Genomic DNA, 19,633 nt, shown 5'->3' with positions numbered 1-19,633 from the left:
GTGTGCCAGTTCAATATTATTTATATTTTTATATGTATATATATTTTTTTATATCTCCTCAGAGTACCAGTCCCCAACCAAACAGCTTATCAAGACTGTATCTTTTGGTTGGCTGGCTTTTTTTAGTCAGCTTGGTAGTTTAAGTTGTTGTCCAGATTGAGATTTTCTTAGTTGAACTGATTGGAAGGTGTTCATAATTCTTAAGTATTTTTGTTGTTGTTTTTGTATTTTATTTATTTGTCAATATTGATGAAATTGAATTGTATTTATTTTATAGAGTTCCCTCCTCCCTTATCACTTTTTGAAAATGCTTCTTATGATGACTTCTCTTTGAAGGTCAAAAATGCAAATTTGCAGCACTGGAAATGTGTCAAATCCATCCATCCATCCATCCATCCATCCATCCATCCATCCATCCATCCATCCATCCATCCATCCATCCATCCATCCATCCTCTTTTTTTAAGTTGTTTTTTGATTTATTGCTTATATAAAAAGAATTTGGGAGATAAAAAAACAGACTTCTGTTTTGTTTTTGTTTTTTTTGTTTTTTTACTGAAAATCAGTTTTTGTAAAAATATTTACAAATCACTATATAGTTTTAATGAGCAAGACATTGTGCAATATAATTGTTTTAATATTTAACATCCAGGCTACATCTTTGAACTGTCAGTTACATCACATTTAAATGACATTAACCATTTGAGAGTCACAGTGTCATACCACCCCCATCAACACAGAGCATGATATATATAAGACAAAGGTAAATCTAGAACAGTTCACAGGAGAGCAAAACACAGGCTGATGTCTAGTGGGATGGGTTGTTTTTTTTCTGCCAACCCTCTAATCCTTGGTTGTGTTTTTTGCTGTATAATTTTTATTTTAGATCCATTCAAAAATATAACAATGATGTACAGAGAGGGTCTTTTTAGCATAACCTTGAACACCACATTTGTTCGACCTACAAAGTTTTATCTTGCTGGGTTTTACAACATCCCTCATGTTAAGTATTACTTTGTCTTCTTGTGCTTTGTCTACATCATGACTGTGCTTGGCAATGGTTTTCTTCTATCTGTTATCTACCTTGTTAAGACCCTCCATACTCCCAAATACATAATAGTGTTTAACTTGGCTTTTACAGACCTCTGTGGGAGCACAGCTCTTATCCCAAAACTCTTAGACACGTTTTTATTTGACAGGAGGTACATTGTTTATGAGGCTTGTTTAACTTACATGTTCTTTGTCTTATTATTTGGAAGTATTCAATCATGGACGCTTGTCACAATGGCATATGATAGATTAATAGCAATTTGCTTTCCATTAAGATATCACAGCATTATAACCACAAAATCTGTTGTTGCAATGCTGCTGAGTTCTTGGATTGTTATGCTCTGTGTCAACGCAGTATTGGCTGGGTTTATTAATCGCCTGTCTTTCTGTGCATCTGTAGAAATTAAAGCCTTCTTCTGTGATCATGGACCTATATATCAACTGGCCTGTAATGATACATCTTACGGCTATATGATGGCTGCTGTTTGTACTGGCTATGTGTTAGAGAGTGCTGAAGACCAAGTGGCACACTCACACTGACCCCAACTGAAATGAGAAGAAAAAAATCAGCAGAAATAAATTGTTTTACTTCATCTACACAAATAATTTGTTAATTTAAATAAATCAGTCAAGAATAACACAATACCACTCAGTATGGAGTAAAAGCCTTACTGTTGCTCTGATATGGGTAAAACAGGCTGTCTTTGTTAACCTTTTACAGCTGAAAGTGATGTATGTGACAAACTTTTATAAGAGCATTATCAAAGATAAGTAGGTGTTAACAAAAAGCCTCTCACTGAAATAATTTCAGCCAAAGGAGTTAACACAAGACAACAGGGTTTCCTGACCTTTTTGGTAGTGAATGAAAAACGGTTGATTTCTGTTTTTTAATTACTTTCGTTTACATGGTTAGGAAAAAGAGACTATACGTAAATAGGAGAACTTTTCCCAAAAACATTTTTATTATCTTTTCTTTTATTAGTGAGTGCTGGGATCTGGAGGTCTGTCCACTTTCTCCACCAGAGGGCGTACGAGATCTCCTGGAGCCGGGGCTGATTGCACCACATGTTCCTCATCTGCTCATCAGGAGATCCGTACTTAAGGAGGCGGAGGGCTTCACTCCAGTGCCAGAGTGTTTGTCAGAAACGGTTAGCAAGCCTGAGCCAACCAGCCTGTCTGTAACTCTGACCCCCTGAGATCCAAACCTGATCTGTTTTCTCTCCTCTCTGCCCCTCAGATTGAACCTGCCTGAAACCTGAAACTCTGGAGAGTTTTCTCTGCTGGTAATCTGCCTGTCCGTTCTCAGAAGTTCTCTGGAGAACAGTTTCTGTCAAAGATCTGCCTGCCCGCTCTCAGAAGATAACCGGAAACTCAATCAGTGATCTGCCTGCATTCAGTAAGCTCTGCCTCCGCCTCTGCCCTCTGCCTGCCGTCAGCCTCTGGACCCTCAAGGTTCCCCCCCTCTGCAGCTCTGCTCCACTCAAGAACAGGTACAGCCCTGACACACTCTCAACCTGCAACATTCCCTAAACTTCTCTGTCCTCCCCTGCAGTGAACCCACTTGTGACCAGTCAACCACTTCCTGGATCTGTATAACCTGTGTGATTTACAGAACTCTCCCGTGACCAGTCAAGCCTCTACTGAACCTGATCCATTGTTGTTCTTTATTGTAAATAAATCTTTGAACTTTTTTTCTGCCTCCGAGTGTTCTGCATGTGGGTTAGGCAAATTAAGCCGAACATGACAGCAAGGAGCTTTTGCTATTTTAACTAAAGCTTTGCTTAATCTTAGAATTCATTCTAAATAAGTAATGTTCTCAAATCTATCAATATTTTAAGGAATGTTTTCTAGAAAAGAAAACAATCCATCCTTTCCTAGAGTATGACATTACACAAGTTGTGTATGAAAAATCCATTAATGTTGGAATTGCAACTAATATATAGTCGTGTGTTTATATTATCACTACTGCTTACCTTTATTACTGCTGCACTTAAGAAAAGGAAAATGTCTTGAGAGCTGTACTTAACAACATTTTTTGTATATATTCTGTGTGTATAAAATGACGGTCAGTCTAAGTTATATCTATATTTTTCATCGGTTTGACATCATTATGCCCTGTTTGTACAATACAAGGGTTTTATTTTTTCCCCTCTCAATACTATTTGATATTTTTTAGCACATAAAGAACTTGTATTATAAACATGTAATGGATATTGCATTGCAAACCCCTAGGCTGTCAATCAGTGACGCATGGAGGCATCCAAGCCATGCTCAAGAGACAAAATATAAGCAAGAACATTTCAGTGGTGAGTAGTGACTGTTTGCTCTGCTGTGCAGCTAAGAGGACACATCTTCTTTCAAAGAACAATGCCTTTCATTTTTCTTTTTGTTTTGTCTTTTGTAATCTGGTCCTATTAAAGGAAAAATTAATGATCTACAAAGAGGGTCAATTTAATACAATGTTTAACTCCACATTTGTTCGACCTGCAAAGTTCTATCTGGGTGGGTTTTATAACATCCCCCATGTTAAGTATTACTACATCTTCTTGTGCTTTGTGTACATCATTACTGTCCTTGCCAATGGTTTACTCCTTTCTCTTATCTACCTGGAAAAGACTTTCCACACTCCTAGATACATAATAGTGTTTAATCTGGCTCTGACAGATCTGTGTGGGAGCACTGCTCTCATCCCAAAACTCTTGGACACGTTTTTGTTAAACAGGAGATACATTGTTTATGAGGCTTGCTTAAGTTACTTGTTTTTTGTTTTCTTCTTTGGAAGTATGCAATCATGGACGCTTGTTACAATGGCCTATGATAGACTTATTGCAATTTGCCTTCCTTTAAGATACAGTGTCATTGTTACAAGAAAGTCTGTTGTTACAATTCTGCTTTGCTCATGGACTTCTGCACTGATTATCATTGCAATATTGGTTGGTCTTATTAATCGACTCTCTTTTTGTGGCTCTTTAGTTATAAAAAGTTTTTTCTGTGATCATGGAGCCACATTTCGTCTAGCCTGCAATGACACATTTCTAAATTTCGTAATGGCTAATGTTACTTTTGCTCTGGTCATCTGTATCCCTCTTGTGTTGATAGGTGCAACCTATGTTTGCATTTCTATAGCACTGAGTAGAACTGCATCCAGAGAAGAACGACTTAAAGCAATCCGGACTTGTACTTCTCATCTGTCCCTTGTTGCTCTTTTTTTCATACCATATGTTGGAACAAATATAATCACAAAAATTACTGATATTAACCCTAATGTAAGAATCTTAAATAGCAGTTTTTCACATATAGCTCCTTCTCTGCTTAATCCCATTATATATGCTTTGAAAACAGAAGAAGTGATAAATGCTGTTAAGAAGTTGTGCAAAAGAAAAATAACAAAATGGTAAAATGTATCTTCAACTGATTTGTGAATTTGTATTTACATTGACAGATCTGTTGGTCGTCAGTTAAACTGCTTCTGTGGCTTCATATGTATCTTGGGCTGAAGCGGCTGCAGCTTTCCTATTTTTTAATAGAAGACAGGTCGAACTCTGTGTTTCAGACTTCACATAATCATCACTTAACTCATTTGGTTTCAGCCTGTGTTTATTTATTTCACAAGTTATCACTGCTTTTTTAAACTAAGATTTTTGACATAGTTTTATTTTCTGCTTACTTTTCAGTTAAAATCTGTCCCTATATTTAACAACTTTATAAAAATTGTAAATTATTGGTTTGGCTTTTCATGTAAAATATTTGACATTCACAATAGAGTTAGAATTAGTAAAAAGAAAAAGTTGTAAAAAAAAACAATAAATAAATAAACAGGCAAAAATGCAAAAGGTTTTCTGATACCAATACCAAAGAATTTTAAATCTTAGTTCATCTTTTTTTTTGTTAGTTTGTTTGTTTTTTCTACACAAATATGATTATCTATTTCCTGTTTCCCCAATTAGATTGCTAACAATATTTGCTATACAATATTTTTAGCTTTGCTGCTAAGATGCTTTATTGTCGCTATGTAAACCTAATACTCTTTATTGTCCCACAAATGAGGAAATTCACTAAGGGGATGAGTCAAATATACATTGACTGACATATAATTTATGTGTTTTTGGATGCAAAATCTAAGGTAAATATTTTATTTGAAATGACCAACAGAAGGAATGGTTGTGACCTAAAATCAGATATATGCAAGTTTTCAGTAACAAATTATTATTCCAGGAGGGAGGAGGGGCTAATATCGAAGTAATTTGGATTATATTTTATTTTTAACTATTAGGATTTTCTATTAAGGTTTGTTTGAAAGCAGTCCTAGACCCACCTCCTTGGTTTTGATGGATGTGTGGCAGTGTAAATGATGAAAAAATTAAGAAATATGTATTTATCATTTCTTCTTAAAAAAGACTAGTGTCAAACTGATTAGTGTATTAAATTGATGCCCATTAAATTACTTAGATATGTGTTTGACAATTTCTGCATTTATTTCCAGTTTTTAATCAATAAATGACACTTGAAATAAAAATGCACACTTATTTATTTTTTGCATTGTGGAAGTGGTCACCCTCAATAAACCTGGACCATTTTCAATTACAATCTAACTTGGTGATTATTGACCCATAGTTTTCAGACCACATGCCTGTTTTTTTTAGGATAGAGTTGTCCTATACCAAAGCAAAGCTTGAGCTGCAACTTGGCTCTGTTGTATTCTTAACCCTTTTACTGCTGGTCACTTTCCCTCTGTTTTAATCAGAACAGTGCTGGATAGAACTGGACACAGATTTATGTCCCACTAAAATAACTTGACTTCATCTCTCTTTGACTTTTGCTTTTATGCTTGGAGAACTTGAAAGCCTGTTTGGCCCTACATTTCATTAAAGTAAATGAAGAAAAACAGAGGTGGTGATTTTTGGTAGTTCCAGTGAAGACTCCCTGACTGACGTTGAGTCCTTAGCCCTGTATGTCAGACCTTATATTTCAAGTTTAGGGGTTAAAATAGATGCTGGTCTTAAGTTTGAAACCCTCATTAAAATCTGCCATTTTACATTTGACGCAGCTAGTAAAAGTAAAACCTATCCTTTTACATCAGCATTTTGAAACAGTAATCCATGTCTTTGTATCCAGTCAGCTGAACTGCTGTAATGCACTCTATAAGTCTATCAGTGATTTGTGTATTTCCCAGCTTCAGACGGTACAGAATGCTGCTGCATATCTCTTAACAGATACAAGAAAATATGATCATATTTTCCCTATTTAGCCTCTTTATATTCAGTAAATTTTAGAATTTACTTAAAATCCTTTTATTTCCTCCTCTCCCACCCCACCTGTCCAAGCACACCCTCTAGTTTCCTTAGATCAGCTGACCAGTGGTTACTGAGGGCCCTGTCACACCTTGCCATTTTAGACAGCGTATGCTCGACGTCCCAGAATCTTCTAAAACGCTGGCGTACGGCAAACTTTCTATGTATTTTTTCAATTTTGGGCGTATACATAGCATATTCATAACAAATTCAGAACTTATGTCCAACGACAGCCTAACATATGCAGAATGGACAGCAGCCCATGAAATGATGCACAGACATCTTTCTGACTCTAAAGAGGCCTCTTTCTGATTTTTCTAAAGACCCATTTCTTTTACTTGGCTTTTGACACAAACTGAAATGTTAAATTTCTCATTCTGTATTTTTTCCCCCCTTATTTCATTAATGCATTTTTTATTTACCACTTTATTTACTGCTTTATGACAAATCATTTCTATCATGATAGTGTATAGTACTTTGCTACTGTTGGGTGTTTATAGGGATTTATAAATAAATTTGGTATGGTATAATATGCCATGGCCATAACTCTACATGACCTAACCCTCTCATCATCCTCCCTTAACAACTGGTGTCCAAGCTGACCAATCTGGGAATCCCTCCACTTATCTTCCACTGGCCAGACTTTCCTTCAGGACGGTCTCATAGACCAGTGTCACAAAATTTCCTATCAATGTCTCATCATAAGGACATAAAGAAAAAAAACCTCACATTTTGCCTTCCTACATTTAACATTCTAGTATACACTTCATATAAACCAGCTTGTTTAAATATTCTCATATCAGCACATGTGCCGCTTCTGTTTTAGCATAGACAGGACAGCATTGTAGCTCAGTCTCTCCCTATCACCTGCATGCACATCTTCACCAGAATGCTGCTATAGGTTCACCTCACATGAATTGTCTGCGCATACCATGTTTGCTTTTGTTGTGTCTTATCCTAGAAGTCAATCCATAATCAGGGTTCTTGCTCCATCAGCTTTTCATTAGTAAAATTAGAACCTGGATTAAAAAAACTTTCTTACTCTTCCCTCTTCAACTTGGAATTTTCACGGACAATTTAAATTTACTATAACAAAACTAGATATATCTTGTAGAACTTGTTTTTATGCCATACTGTATTAGCTTATGTATTTGAATTTTAATGTATTATTTGTATCATCAATGTTCTTTTTTCTTGTTTTATCTGAACAGGTCACTTGCAAATTAAATCTTTGATCATAATATATATATATCCTCTATCTATATATATATGTATGTATGTGAACAAAATTAAATAATATATATCTTTGGTAACCTATAAAAAAAAAAACACCACAAATGTGTGTGATCTTCTTTATGTTGATTAATAGAATTAAAATGTTTCCAGCTCAAACTTCACATAACTTTTTGACATGTTTTTGTCATTCTAATGAATTCACTAATATGTTTAAAATGTAAAATAGCAGCATTAACATTTTATGTGTCAGTAACTTTCAGTTTTCCTCTGGGACATCCTAGCTTATGATGCAGGATTTAATTTATGTATAAAGTATGTAATAACTAGTTAGATTGTTTAAAATGGTAAAACTTTTTTTTTTATCACAACCAATTTCTTTATGAATGATGTGATGACATAAGAACAATTATATATGACAGCTTCTCTGCATAGTAAAATGATTTACCTCAGAGAACTACTTAATGTCCATACATTTATTTTGAGAATAGAAGTTTGAAATCCATTCATTCATTAAAACTTTGTGATAGAGGTGGGTAGAGAAACTTGAAATTGTCCTAAGTAAGAATAGCAATGCTTTAAATTAATACCACCCAAATTAAGTAAAAAGTGGAGTTTGATAAAATTATTTCTAAAGTACATTTTAAGTCACTACACCTATTTAGGACCATAATCAATTTTCAACCTTTCCCGAAAAGTCATTATAAAAGCTCTACACCAAATCAACCACTAGAGGTCAGTGTTTTAACACGATGCAAATAATAAAGAGAATTTGACTATTTGCAACTTATTCCTGTACTGTGTAACAGTATTCTGGTAAAAATATAAAAATAAAAATAATAACAAAACAATGCTTTTAGTTTCAAAGTATTTTAATCCAGAATGAAATGCACTAATATGAGCATAAAAATTGCAAGTCAAAAAATATAAATGCGCTTCGTTTCTGCATTGATACCTACTTTTACCATAAGCACATGTCAATTATAATTCATAATGCAGAGCTAATTACTTTTTTCATATATTTGTTTGTGATATAATGTTTTATGTTATACTGTAGATCTTAACATCTATTGTTTTTGTTGGTTTTAATCAGCTTAGCATTGAAGTAGGAAAAAGAACATTGTTTTTATAGCCCTTACCCAAACAAGATTCACAAAATATATTGTTTTGGAAGACATACTATGTTTACCGGAATAAAAACAAAGACTTACACAAAATTAGGTGGATTTTTTCTTAAAAGATTTTTTAAACCAAGTTTTTTACTGATGTATTTACGTGCAAGACCAAAATTAGAAACCATACAATGAAAGATGATGATGAATTAAATGCATTTATTTTGTCTTTTTAGTGGAACTTTTCAAAAATATTAAGACAAAGATTGTGTAAGTTGATGACACAAAATACAGATGGATTGACCAAAACTTTATTTTATGAAATAGTTAATAATTTATAGATCAGGTATCTGTTAAGGAATAAAATAGTGCTTTTAAATGAAACCACAAAGTTGGCCAAATAGGACACAAAAATGTTTATTTTAGCAGTGATTATTTTTGTTGTAGCACACCTTTTACGCTATGTAATTCATCATTGTTTCTAAGTCATTTTTGTGCTCTGAAGCCCACAAAGACTAGTTGGGATTATGACTAAATCTTTCCATTAACTTTGTTTTTTCTGAAGATTGCCTGTGCCCTGATTTTAATCTCTTTAGTTGTTAGTGAATAAACAATAGGATTAATGCAAGGAGGCATGCATGAGGCGAGTGAGAGGCTCAGAACTCTTTTATCTGGTTCGACTACTTTAACATAAAATCCAATGCTAAAAATAACAAGCAGAGGAATGTAAAAGATAGCAACAACAATTATATGTTCAATGCATGTGGTCAAAGCTTTCACTCGACGGTCCAAAGATTTCATTTTAAACACAGTCCCCAGGATACACATGTAAGTGAGAAAAATGAAAACAAAAGGTACTCCAAGAAGCAAAACCGAGAGCCATGAAGCTGCAGACCACTGCAATGAGTAATCATTACAAGCAAGTCTAAATACAGGTGCATAGTCACAAAAGTAACTGAACACTCTGACAGAGTTGCAGAAAGACAGGCGCGTCATTGAGCTTGTTGTGAATGTGGACAGTCCGAGACCAAAACACCAGGAAGTGCTGATAATACAGAGCATGCTGCGCACTGTGTTGATTGAATTTTGCCTAAAAGGGAAGCATATAGCAATCAACCTGTCATAGGCCAGTATAGTAACCGCATATGACTCCAGTGTTACAAATGCATAACATACAAACATTTGAACAAGACACGGGTTAAATGGGACAAAATTATCTTTGATAAGAAAAACTTTTATCATGCTGGGAATAATGCAGGTGTTAAGCACTAAATCTATCACTGCCAGGTTGGTGATGGCCAAAAATTTTGGAGTATGCAAACAGTGATTAACAGCAATTATATAGATAAGCAGACTGTTGAACACAACTGAAAGCATGTAAATAAATGCTAGGAAGATGATGTAAGCAGATATGAATGGAAATGACTGAAATCCAATGATGTAGAAGCCTGGTGGGTGAATGATGACAGAGCTGTTTGAAATAGATCTAAAGGTAGACATCACGGTTACCTACAGCCTTTGCTGAAAGACAACGCTCCAGTGTCAATCCCTTATCTGAAAACAGAAAATATAGGATTCATAAGAAAATATAATGTATGAATATACGACAAGATTACAATCCAGCATATGTGGTAACTGTCATGATTAGTCTACCTGATCCCTTCCCTCTTATAGAGCCAGTCCCTCTTCCTCTATTTAAGGCATGTGTTCATATCAGCAGGCAGATACCTCCTAATGTGACCTCTGTGCTGCAACAATACATTGCCTTTTTTACCCCATGAGATCAATTTTATGATACATGCTTAAAAAGAAATTCTGAAACACCTCATTTATTCTAGTAGTTTGGTCTTTTGGGAAAGCAAGACTGTGATTTATTCTGACTAACCTTTGTTGTTGTTGTAACGGAGAGCTAATTATCTGAATGCTGACCTTGTAAACTGAGTAACCAACAGCCCATTGTTATCAAATTGTTTATTTGCAAACTCAGGTGATACAGAAATTAGGTTGGGGAGAAGGGTTGGCTTCTAATTATTAAGTTTGTGTAAATCATTATTGTTTTAATGTTTCAAATTACATTTATATAATTTATTTCATATTGTGCAAATATATTTGCCAATTTCTATTTTTGACATTAAGCTTTAAAAGTCAAAAATGTATTCCATAAAATTGTTCCTCTTTGGCTTTCTGCTAGTACATTTGCTATGTATAAGCTTTTACTACATTTATTTATTTTTTTCTTAAGATATTTTATACCTTATTTGGAGGTGTGACCAGGGACATGTCCATTCTAAACACCAATTTTGCCTAAACCTCCTCTTTTCTCTTTAGATGGTGCTTCAGTTAGGATTTTTTTGTTGTTGCCGTATTCCATCTGTTATGTGAAGTAACTCTGCATCAAGAGTTTAATACTGCTCTTTATTTTGCAGAGATTTAGTATATAGGGTTGCAAACGCCAAGGCTCAGGCCTGTTGTCATGAAGCAGAAAGGTCCTTGGTATGGTTCCCAGGATGGGGCCTTTCTGCATGGAGTTTGAATGTTTTATATGTTCATGTGTGGATTCTATCTGGCTTCCATAATAGACAAAACATGATTATTACTGTTGATTTATTGGATTCTCCAATTATCCTAAGGTATGTATTTCTGCGCATTGTTTTGAATTGAAGAGATTGAATTAACAAATTCTGCAGAGTGGGAGAATAGAGATAGAATGAAGCAGAATTATGAAAAGGGGGTCTTCTCCCATGATCAACTGGTTTTCCTTAGATAGAAAACTTTGTATCAATTTGACTGTATGATCTGGTTGAACTGTAAAGTGCCTTGAGATGACATGTGTTGTGAATTTGGCGCTATATAAATAAACTGAATTGAATGGAAAATGTTAAGAGGGCTCAACTTATTCCTGTTTCTGCTGGAATTATCTCCCTTTTGTTGACATTTAGGATCAGGTGTTTGTTTCCACACTATGTCACAAAGTGGTTCACCAGCTCCCTGTGCTCAGCTTCTTGAACATCTTTGATGTACCCAATGACTGTAAAGTCATCAAAGTATTTCTGCAGGCAACAGGACTCAGTCTGGTATTGCAAATCAGAGGTGTACAGAGTAAAAATGAATAGTGAAAGTACCGTCCTCAGTGGTGCACCTATGCTGCTGACTACTTTATTGCGCTCACCTGAGTTTTCTGGAATTCTTACAAAGTAAGTCAGGCTGACGTGTGTTGTGAATTGGTACCATATAAATAAACTGAATTGAATTGTGTTGGAGAATTCAAAAGACACGATCCTCACAGTGCTGTCTGCCTTGTCTAAATGACAGAGGGTTTGCTGAAGCTAGTGTATGATGAGATCTTACTCAAATTCCACATGTGATGAGCATGATTTTTGGAATGATTCTAGTGCAGTTGTTTAAATGTTTCTGTCCCCTGTACCAATAATTGGCTCAGGAAACAGTACTCATTTATTTTACTTTTGCTTCATGAATTCATTTTGTAGACAAAAGGGTTAAGTGAGATTTTATTTTGAAGGAATGCTTTTCGAAAACTGGACTCTTAAATCCAGAAAGTGTTTGGTCTTGGCATCGAAAAGCATTTGGGGACAAGCTGGTTTTAAATAAACACACTTTTGAGACCTAAAGCATTTGTCCTTCGTAGTATGTAGCAAAAAAGGTATTTTTTAAAGGTTTGTACGTTTAAGATGGACTTAAAGCTGTTGATAAACTTATATAAGAAATCCACTTGTCTGCCTATGCTTCGGGAGAATTACAGCAGTTATTATACTGGTAAGAATCAAGTTTACATATTGATTAGATCCAGTCATATTATTTATCAGAGTTTATTTTTATTGGTAATAAGAATAATAATAACAAACAGGTCTTGAAATTGAGTAAACACCATTTGTCAGTTTAACTTGTTGAAGAGTTGCTAGACGTCTGTTTTTGGGCTATCCGTCGTTCTTTTTGTGCATTTTGAAAACTTGTCATGCAGTCTTTGAAACTCTGAACCTGCTTCTGGCAGGCTCTCCAGTCCTGATGTTCAGCCATGCATTCCTGCACAGTGTAATGCAGCTCAGCGCAGCCAGTGCGGGATATCATCTGCTCAATGGGATCATCCTCGTCATCTTTACGGCTGCGGTCATGGGGTGAAGGATAAGACATTCTGCTTGTAAATATAACAAAGACCCAGGCTGTGAGAAGAAGAAAGAGAAAGATTTCCAATCAGTGAACTATTAAACTCATCAGCTATATGTTTGTCTTTGTAGCATCTTAACATCCTTGTACAATTTCACAAAATAGCAGTTCTTTTCTGATTATGCACCGAATAAGTTCAGAAAATAAGTGCTAAATTTTTGTTGTAGTTATTTTTGTCCTTACTTGAAAAAACATTAGTGTCTGATGACATACACATCAAATACTAAATCCATTTTTAAATGTAAGATGTTTGTTGATCTTTAGCATTTAATTAGTAGTGTACAATTTAGGGAAGGACTAGGCCGTAAAGATAAAATAACCTTTAGGTAATTATATACTCTATGGATAACAGGAAGGCTAAAAGTTGTAGATATTGAACAATAATATATCTTTATCTTTTCTAAATTACATGGTAAATTTACCATTTACCATAAATTACATGTATCAGAACAATGATAACTTGTTTCGAACTAAAATCGCTATACTGATATTAACAACTCATTCCCCGAACCACAAAAGCTACAACACTCTACATTTTGTTCATTACGAATCAAAGTTATGACAACAAGCATTTTGTCTCATTAATTCAGCAACTGACACCGAGTACTGTGTTGGAGAATGAATACGTAAGCGTCATTAATTAATGAATAATAAAAAAATAAATAACAATTGCCTGTTGAGTTTTAGCCGCTCAATCCAACAATGTTATTCACCTTTCTGTAGTGGCGCAGAAAACTTGATTTAAATCAAGCAGAACTTTTCTGCTTTTTCATAACCGACCCGCGATGTCTGTTTAAAGAGGGGGACATATTTAAGCGGAAACCGGAAGTGTTACGTCTAAATGTGTCTGTTCAATTGGTTCCGCTGCGAAGTGAACTTTCGGAAAACGTACTTTTGATCAACAAAACTTTCTAATAGATATATACAAATACAATATCCAAAAAAAAAAAATATTGTTAAAAATATTTACTGTAAAATAGTTTGGAATCTTGGTCTGTCTATCCATTTTCTTATGTATTTTCATCTAAAAATAATGTTACATATCCGTCCAAAATATTCTGCTATATCTATGGAAAAAAAAGTAATATCCTAATCTTTATAAAAATAATAAACAAAACATAAAAACTCACATTAATATATAGTTCATAATACAATTAAATATCTAAAAGGTTTGTTGCTGTTTGTTTAGTGGGTAGATCTGAGGTAAGATTTTATATGATACCTCTTTTAAAACTGTTAAGACAGCATTTATCACCTCATACACTAATGCAACTTACCAGGTCCTTGCTTTTCAAACAATATTTTTTTCTTTCTCAATTTGCAACCTTCTCAATAAACATGTTTATAGCATATTAATGTATTATTTATATTACTGATTTAAAACGGTTTTGCTGATGACTGAGCTACAGACTGCAAAGGATACTGGATTTTTTTATTTTATTTCAGTAATTTCTTCCTATTTCACCGGCCACTAAAAAAAAAACTAAAAAAACTAAAGCTGAACCTAACAATATTTGAAAAGAATTGAATTAATAATAGATTAAGTTAATCATTTGTGATTCAGAAAATAAATCTGCATTATACTGTACTCACCTCATTTGGAAGCATAAGTATTTATGAACATAAATTGATGGTGGTTTACATCACCAAGAAAAATTAACCCTCTACCCCTCTACCTGTGATATAACTCACAACCTGAGGTTTAAAGTTCCCCAGCATTATTGGTTACTTTCCAAGGAAAATTAATAATTCTTTTAAAAGGGAACATCTACCTTTATAGAATGCATTTCCTAAACTAAATAAAATTGCCCCAGATATACAAATTCTTTTTTTCATTCATTTTTTTGATACCCTCTGCATTACAATAAAAAAGACAAATTGAATAGAAATTTTTATTAGTGATCAGAATATACACAATGTAGGAGAAAAAGGAAAACAGTTTAAATAATGGTGCAAAGGGTAAATACTATGGAAACGTTCAGTGCAGTGCAAAAATCTATATGGTGCAAAATGAGGTACAACATTGAGTTGGGTCCTATTTAAAAGGATTATAGAAGGGTAGCATGTTGGTAGAGCAAATATAATGATGCAAATGTTATGTAGAGTCCATTTTGGAGTTCAACAGTTCAGCAATCTGATGGCAGCGGGAAAAAAGCTGATTCGGAACCTGCTGGATCTACAGCAGACTCTGAGGAGCCAGAGTGCAGCAGGTTCCTGAGGGGGACGTGAGGGGTCGCTGATCATTTTACAGACTCAGGACATGCAGCGCTGTGATGAAATGTCTTTTATGGAGGGAAGAGGAGCCCCAATGATCCTCTGTGCTGTCCTCAACACTCTTCTCATGGGTGGGGGCAGGTGGGCTCTCTTCATCCTCCGCAGGAAGTACAAGCGCTTCTGTCCCTCTATATCCACAGCAGTCTAATTCTATACCTGTACTCTAAAAAGGGAGATTAGTAAAGCAGAAAATGTGTTTTGTACTTGACTAAACGTCTCTGCTGGATGGTCTGATTACTCTTTGTAGCTTTCCCTGTGTAAAGTGCTTTCTGACCATTTGAACAACTGTGGATCTAATTTTCCTTTATTGATCACATTCCAAGTTTAGTCGTCTCTGCAAGATACTTCAATTTAACCTTATTTATATTTGCAATAAAACAGCAAGTTCTGATTAAAAGAATAGAAATGGAATGCTAACAATGTTTCCTGTACATCAATTAATCATAGGAAAATGTCAAAAGCCTTCTGACTGGAATCACCAATAAACAAGCCTGGTTCATTATTCTCCTCGAAAAAACTTTGGCGCTTTGTATAAAGTTGTCGTGAAGGAAGTGACTCAACAACAATAATGACATTGGTAATCAACAGTACTCCCTTGGGGGACATTTTGTCACCAAACAGAGCTCAGTGACCCCAGATAAAATGATCCTCTCCTGCCTCTTGACTCCTGGGAGCCCTGCTAATGAGTCCTATTTGTGAAGTCATTACCCAAGGATGCTGGTTAATGACCTCCCTTACAACAAACAAAGCCTTTACTGCTCCAGCTTAAGCCTTATTAATCTCCTCTGCACACATTAGAAGGTTATGAACTTTTGCAATTAAAACAGGAAAAATCATAGGAAGGAACGTAGACAATGTTTTTAAAAAAAAAAGTCACTAGAGTTGTTTCCAAATGGCCAACTTGCGTATTCCTGCCTATAGCAGATATACCTGCAATCTCAACTTGTATTGTTGATCTTCAATGAGTATTCCCCAAAAAGTATAGATTATAAGAACATTTTAAAAAAGAAGAAATTATTTGCTGAAAAAGCAAATAGTAAACAGTTGAATCTAATGTTAAAAACTAAGCAAATAAGGAATTTTATTTGTGTTCTAAATGTCCTTGGATAATGGAAGAAAAATGTAGTCAAAAAAAGCAGAAAACTACTATGGACCAGTTGTGCACCTTTTCAGAATAAGCCAACCTTCCACATTCAAAGACCACATTCAACATATCTGAGAGGTCACAAAAGATTCCAGAACAAAATTTTCACTTGTTTCAATTAAAGCAGATGTTAAAGATTTATGCATAAGAGAGACACTTAGCCAATTTCCACGGCAAAATCACAGCTGAACAAATTTAACTCAATGCTCCATGAGTATACTCATTATAGGGTTTTGTATCTAATAATACTTTTAATAAACTAGAAAAAAAAATAATAATAAGATGTGGTAAATTAATGTACTGATATTGTTAGTAAGACAGGAAGAATTTAGCTAAAGCAGTGTTAAAAAAAGATTAGTAACAGATTAAAGTAATTGCTAAGACCTCCATCTAAAACCACAACTCTCTTTTGTGAACCAATAGTAAAAAAATCTAACTAAAGATGATTAGTATTTGCTAAAATATCTCTGAAGAAAAACATGCTTTTGAAAGTGTTCTGCTTTTTTTTTAAATAATAAATATTTATTCATAAAAAGGGTTTAATCAGGAGAAATTGCATTACAATGAGATGCGATACTTTTTAAGTATGTTAAACGTAAAACAAAATAAATGCAGATACCAAACGTGTTTAATCAAGAAACCACAGGAAGGCAGCAATGAGCAGTTCTAATCACCGATAAATCTGTAGATATGAATAGAAGAGGTAGCATAATACTGAAAAGGTGTTTTTTTTTAAAGCTATTATTAATTATTCAGAAGCATATTTCCTTCAGTGTCAATTTTTAAAGCCTGATGCCAATTAATAATGAACATAAAAAGGAAAACTTTGCCTGAATGTGTTAAAAGTTTCCCTGTAATTGTTAGGATGAAGTTCTGTTATAAAATAAAAGGCTTTTAAAAGTTCAAAGAGTGATAGACAAGCTGTCAGTACTTTATACTTTTGCTTAAAGTTATAACCAGATGGAGAATCAGCAGCTTCTCTTGGGTGAAGGACAACATTAAATATTCACTAAGTAGAGACAGCTTTTTGTCTTTGACTTCTACATGAAAATGTCCTCATTTTTGTTATGCAGGGTTCTGTTTTTCTAAACTGTAGTAATACACAATAAATAACAAGCAATACTTGAAACTATTAATATGTTAATAATAATTCTATATCATTTTTTTGTAAGTTTAATCAGCTTTGTTTCATCGGCTAATTAGAACTGACATTTTCCGCAGGTTTTTCTTCCAGTAACCCTCACACTTGTCACCAAGTAGTCTAGACAACATGCATCCATTCTAAAATTAGATTTTGTATCATCAAGCTTATGTCGATAACTCCCATGGAGTCCAAGCACCTGATGCAAACATGACTTCATGTGTTAAAGTGCTTCCTGATATGAAACTCTGCATAATACTCTAATTATCTTCCTTGTCCCTTCTTATTTACTCCCAGAGTGATATATGTGCAGTCATAAGAAGAACCTCTGTATCTGCGCAAAATACAAACAGGAGACCTGCAGGTAAAATGTGGTATTCCATGAACAAACAAATCAGACAGTTGCTTATGGCCTACAAGCCATATTAGATTCATAGATTAGCAGCAATAAGGATTGTCATTCCAAGAAATACGAGGCCTCAGGGAAAAAATAGCATATATATATATATATATATATATATATATATATATATATATATATATATATATATATATATATATATATATATATATATATATATATATATATATATATATATATATATGTATACCGGTATGTATGAAAAAATCCATTTGCAGTCAGTCTTTGGCCTCCAAGTTATCCACACATGGAGCAAGTTTGTGGGTCAATTCTTTGCATAAGGCAAGGACATTTAGTGCCTGAACTATAAAAAGTTCTTCTAATAAATCTTTTCTCATACCCCTTTTCTTTATCTCTCTGACTCTCCTCTCCCCATATGCTGGGCTCAGTTTAAACTGTTCTTGCTTCCTTACAAAATCACTCAACTGGATAAAGTAATTTACCTGGAAGAACAGAAGTGACAAAGGCGAGCTGATAGAGTTGGAGAAAGGGCACAGCAGATGTCTTTGGCAAACCAATAATTCCTAAAAGAAGGTGTAAAAATATGACTTATGTCGAGAGAAAACTATAACAATGCAGTAGGAACGCTACGAACCAACAATAGAGTCAGGGGTTGCCTATGATTCTTCATGTGCAAAGAAAACGCTGAGAGTTCAAACAACAAAAGGTAGATGAAAATTCTGATGTAATTACACACAGCACTGTTAGTTTTACACAAAGAAAAGATGATCAGACAGGACTTGTGTAGAGAGCTTAATGTTTGAAAAGATTGTTCAAAATGACTGATTTGAGTGCAAACGAGGACAGCAGACACATTTTTCTTTGCAGCCTGGAGAAAATAGCTAATGTAATAAAAATGTATTAAACACAATTTCTTTGTGGTTTTTATTCCAGAGCAGGAAGTTAAGCACTTAATTTCCTTGTGCAGGCTATATTTGTTCCACACCGCATTGAGATGGCTTTATTTCTAATGTTTAAAGTCAGAAAAGGGGTTGGAGGTTATAACCCACCTTGACCGTGGCTCTGAAAAGTAAACCTTAGCAGATTAAGAATTACTGCAAGGTTGAAATGCATAACCTAAAAATCACACTTTATCTTAAAATCACAAAATTATACCTGTGTATGTTATAATCAGAAAACCAGAAGCAAATTGCAATGAGAAATGATGAACATTAGTATTACTGTGAAAATTAATAACATATAGAGACCGCAGGGCCCCTGAATTATTTGCATGATTAATGCAGTTAGTGAAAAGAGAAAAATGAAACCGTAGACCTCATCCTAAAATTATAACAAAACTCAAGTTAAATTTGGCATAAATTGTAGCCCCTTTATTTGCGCTAGTTAGAGCCATAAGAAAAACTAAAGTTTTATTGCCCCCATCCTCCCATGCCAGAAAATGGTGCCTAAAAGCAAAGCATTTTTTGCAAGATTTGTCTAAAAAAAGGTCTCTGATCGCTTTCATTAAAAATTTACACCGACTTATCAGTTTATTAGAAAATTGACATTTTAATTTTAATAACATCTCATAGTTTTGGGTTTTGTGTGGCGATCAAGTCATACTCCACTGCCAAAGGGAGCCAAGAGCAATGCTCTAACCACTTACAACTGTGATGAGGATTTTTTTTTTCTTTAAAGGTTTCAGACATTAAAAAGAACTGAAAAGTGCGGCATGGCTTTCGTGTTATGTTTAGAAAGCTACACCAAATTGCAAACGGGAACTCCAAACCAGTGTGATGAAGGTTCTGATAATAAAAATTATACATATTGAGTAGGGCAAACAGGG

At 34.4% G+C, this 19,633-nt stretch overlaps 4 protein-coding genes across 4 annotated transcripts; 2 read left to right on the top strand and 2 right to left on the bottom strand.

Moving 5' to 3' along the window:
• Positions 1 to 792: 792 nt before the first annotated feature.
• LOC119775650 (olfactory receptor 1468-like) lies at positions 793 to 2,694 on the top strand. Its single transcript, XM_038273701.1, has 2 exons — positions 793 to 1,536; positions 2,310 to 2,694. Exons 1-2 carry the CDS (start codon positions 804 to 806, stop codon positions 2,429 to 2,431), a joined length of 855 nt encoding a protein of 284 aa, XP_038129629.1. The 5' UTR covers positions 793 to 803; the 3' UTR covers positions 2,432 to 2,694.
• A 714-nt stretch (positions 2,695 to 3,408) lies between these two features.
• LOC119775648 (olfactory receptor 1-like) lies at positions 3,409 to 4,859 on the top strand. The gene has a single exon (XM_038273699.1). The coding sequence runs from the start codon at positions 3,479 to 3,481 to the stop codon at positions 4,445 to 4,447; it is 969 nt and encodes a 322-aa protein (XP_038129627.1). The 5' UTR covers positions 3,409 to 3,478; the 3' UTR covers positions 4,448 to 4,859.
• Positions 4,860 to 8,963: 4,104 nt separating this feature from the next.
• On the bottom strand, positions 8,964 to 11,333 carry or108-1 (odorant receptor, family D, subfamily 108, member 1). Its single transcript, XM_038273698.1, has 2 exons — positions 10,339 to 11,333; positions 8,964 to 10,239 (listed from the first exon to the last, which is right to left on the bottom strand). Exon 2 carries the CDS (start codon positions 10,183 to 10,185, stop codon positions 9,217 to 9,219), a length of 969 nt encoding a protein of 322 aa, XP_038129626.1. The 5' UTR covers positions 10,186 to 10,239; positions 10,339 to 11,333; the 3' UTR covers positions 8,964 to 9,216.
• Positions 11,334 to 12,520: 1,187 nt separating this feature from the next.
• On the bottom strand, positions 12,521 to 13,692 carry LOC119775652 (cytochrome c oxidase assembly factor 4 homolog, mitochondrial). Its single transcript, XM_038273703.1, has 2 exons — positions 13,581 to 13,692; positions 12,521 to 12,863 (listed from the first exon to the last, which is right to left on the bottom strand). The coding sequence occupies exon 2, from the start codon at positions 12,832 to 12,834 to the stop codon at positions 12,583 to 12,585; it is 252 nt and encodes an 83-aa protein (XP_038129631.1). The 5' UTR covers positions 12,835 to 12,863; positions 13,581 to 13,692; the 3' UTR covers positions 12,521 to 12,582.
• Between the last annotated feature and the right edge of the window lie 5,941 nt (positions 13,693 to 19,633).

Source organism: Cyprinodon tularosa, unplaced genomic scaffold (genome assembly GCF_016077235.1).
Source record: "Cyprinodon tularosa strain WSP-4 unplaced genomic scaffold, ASM1607723v1 ctg887, whole genome shotgun sequence".
In the NCBI taxonomy this organism is placed as follows: Eukaryota; Metazoa; Chordata; class Actinopteri; order Cyprinodontiformes; family Cyprinodontidae; genus Cyprinodon; species Cyprinodon tularosa.
Note: the sequence above shows the minus strand (reverse complement) of the source record. Positions and strands in the feature narration are given on the sequence as shown.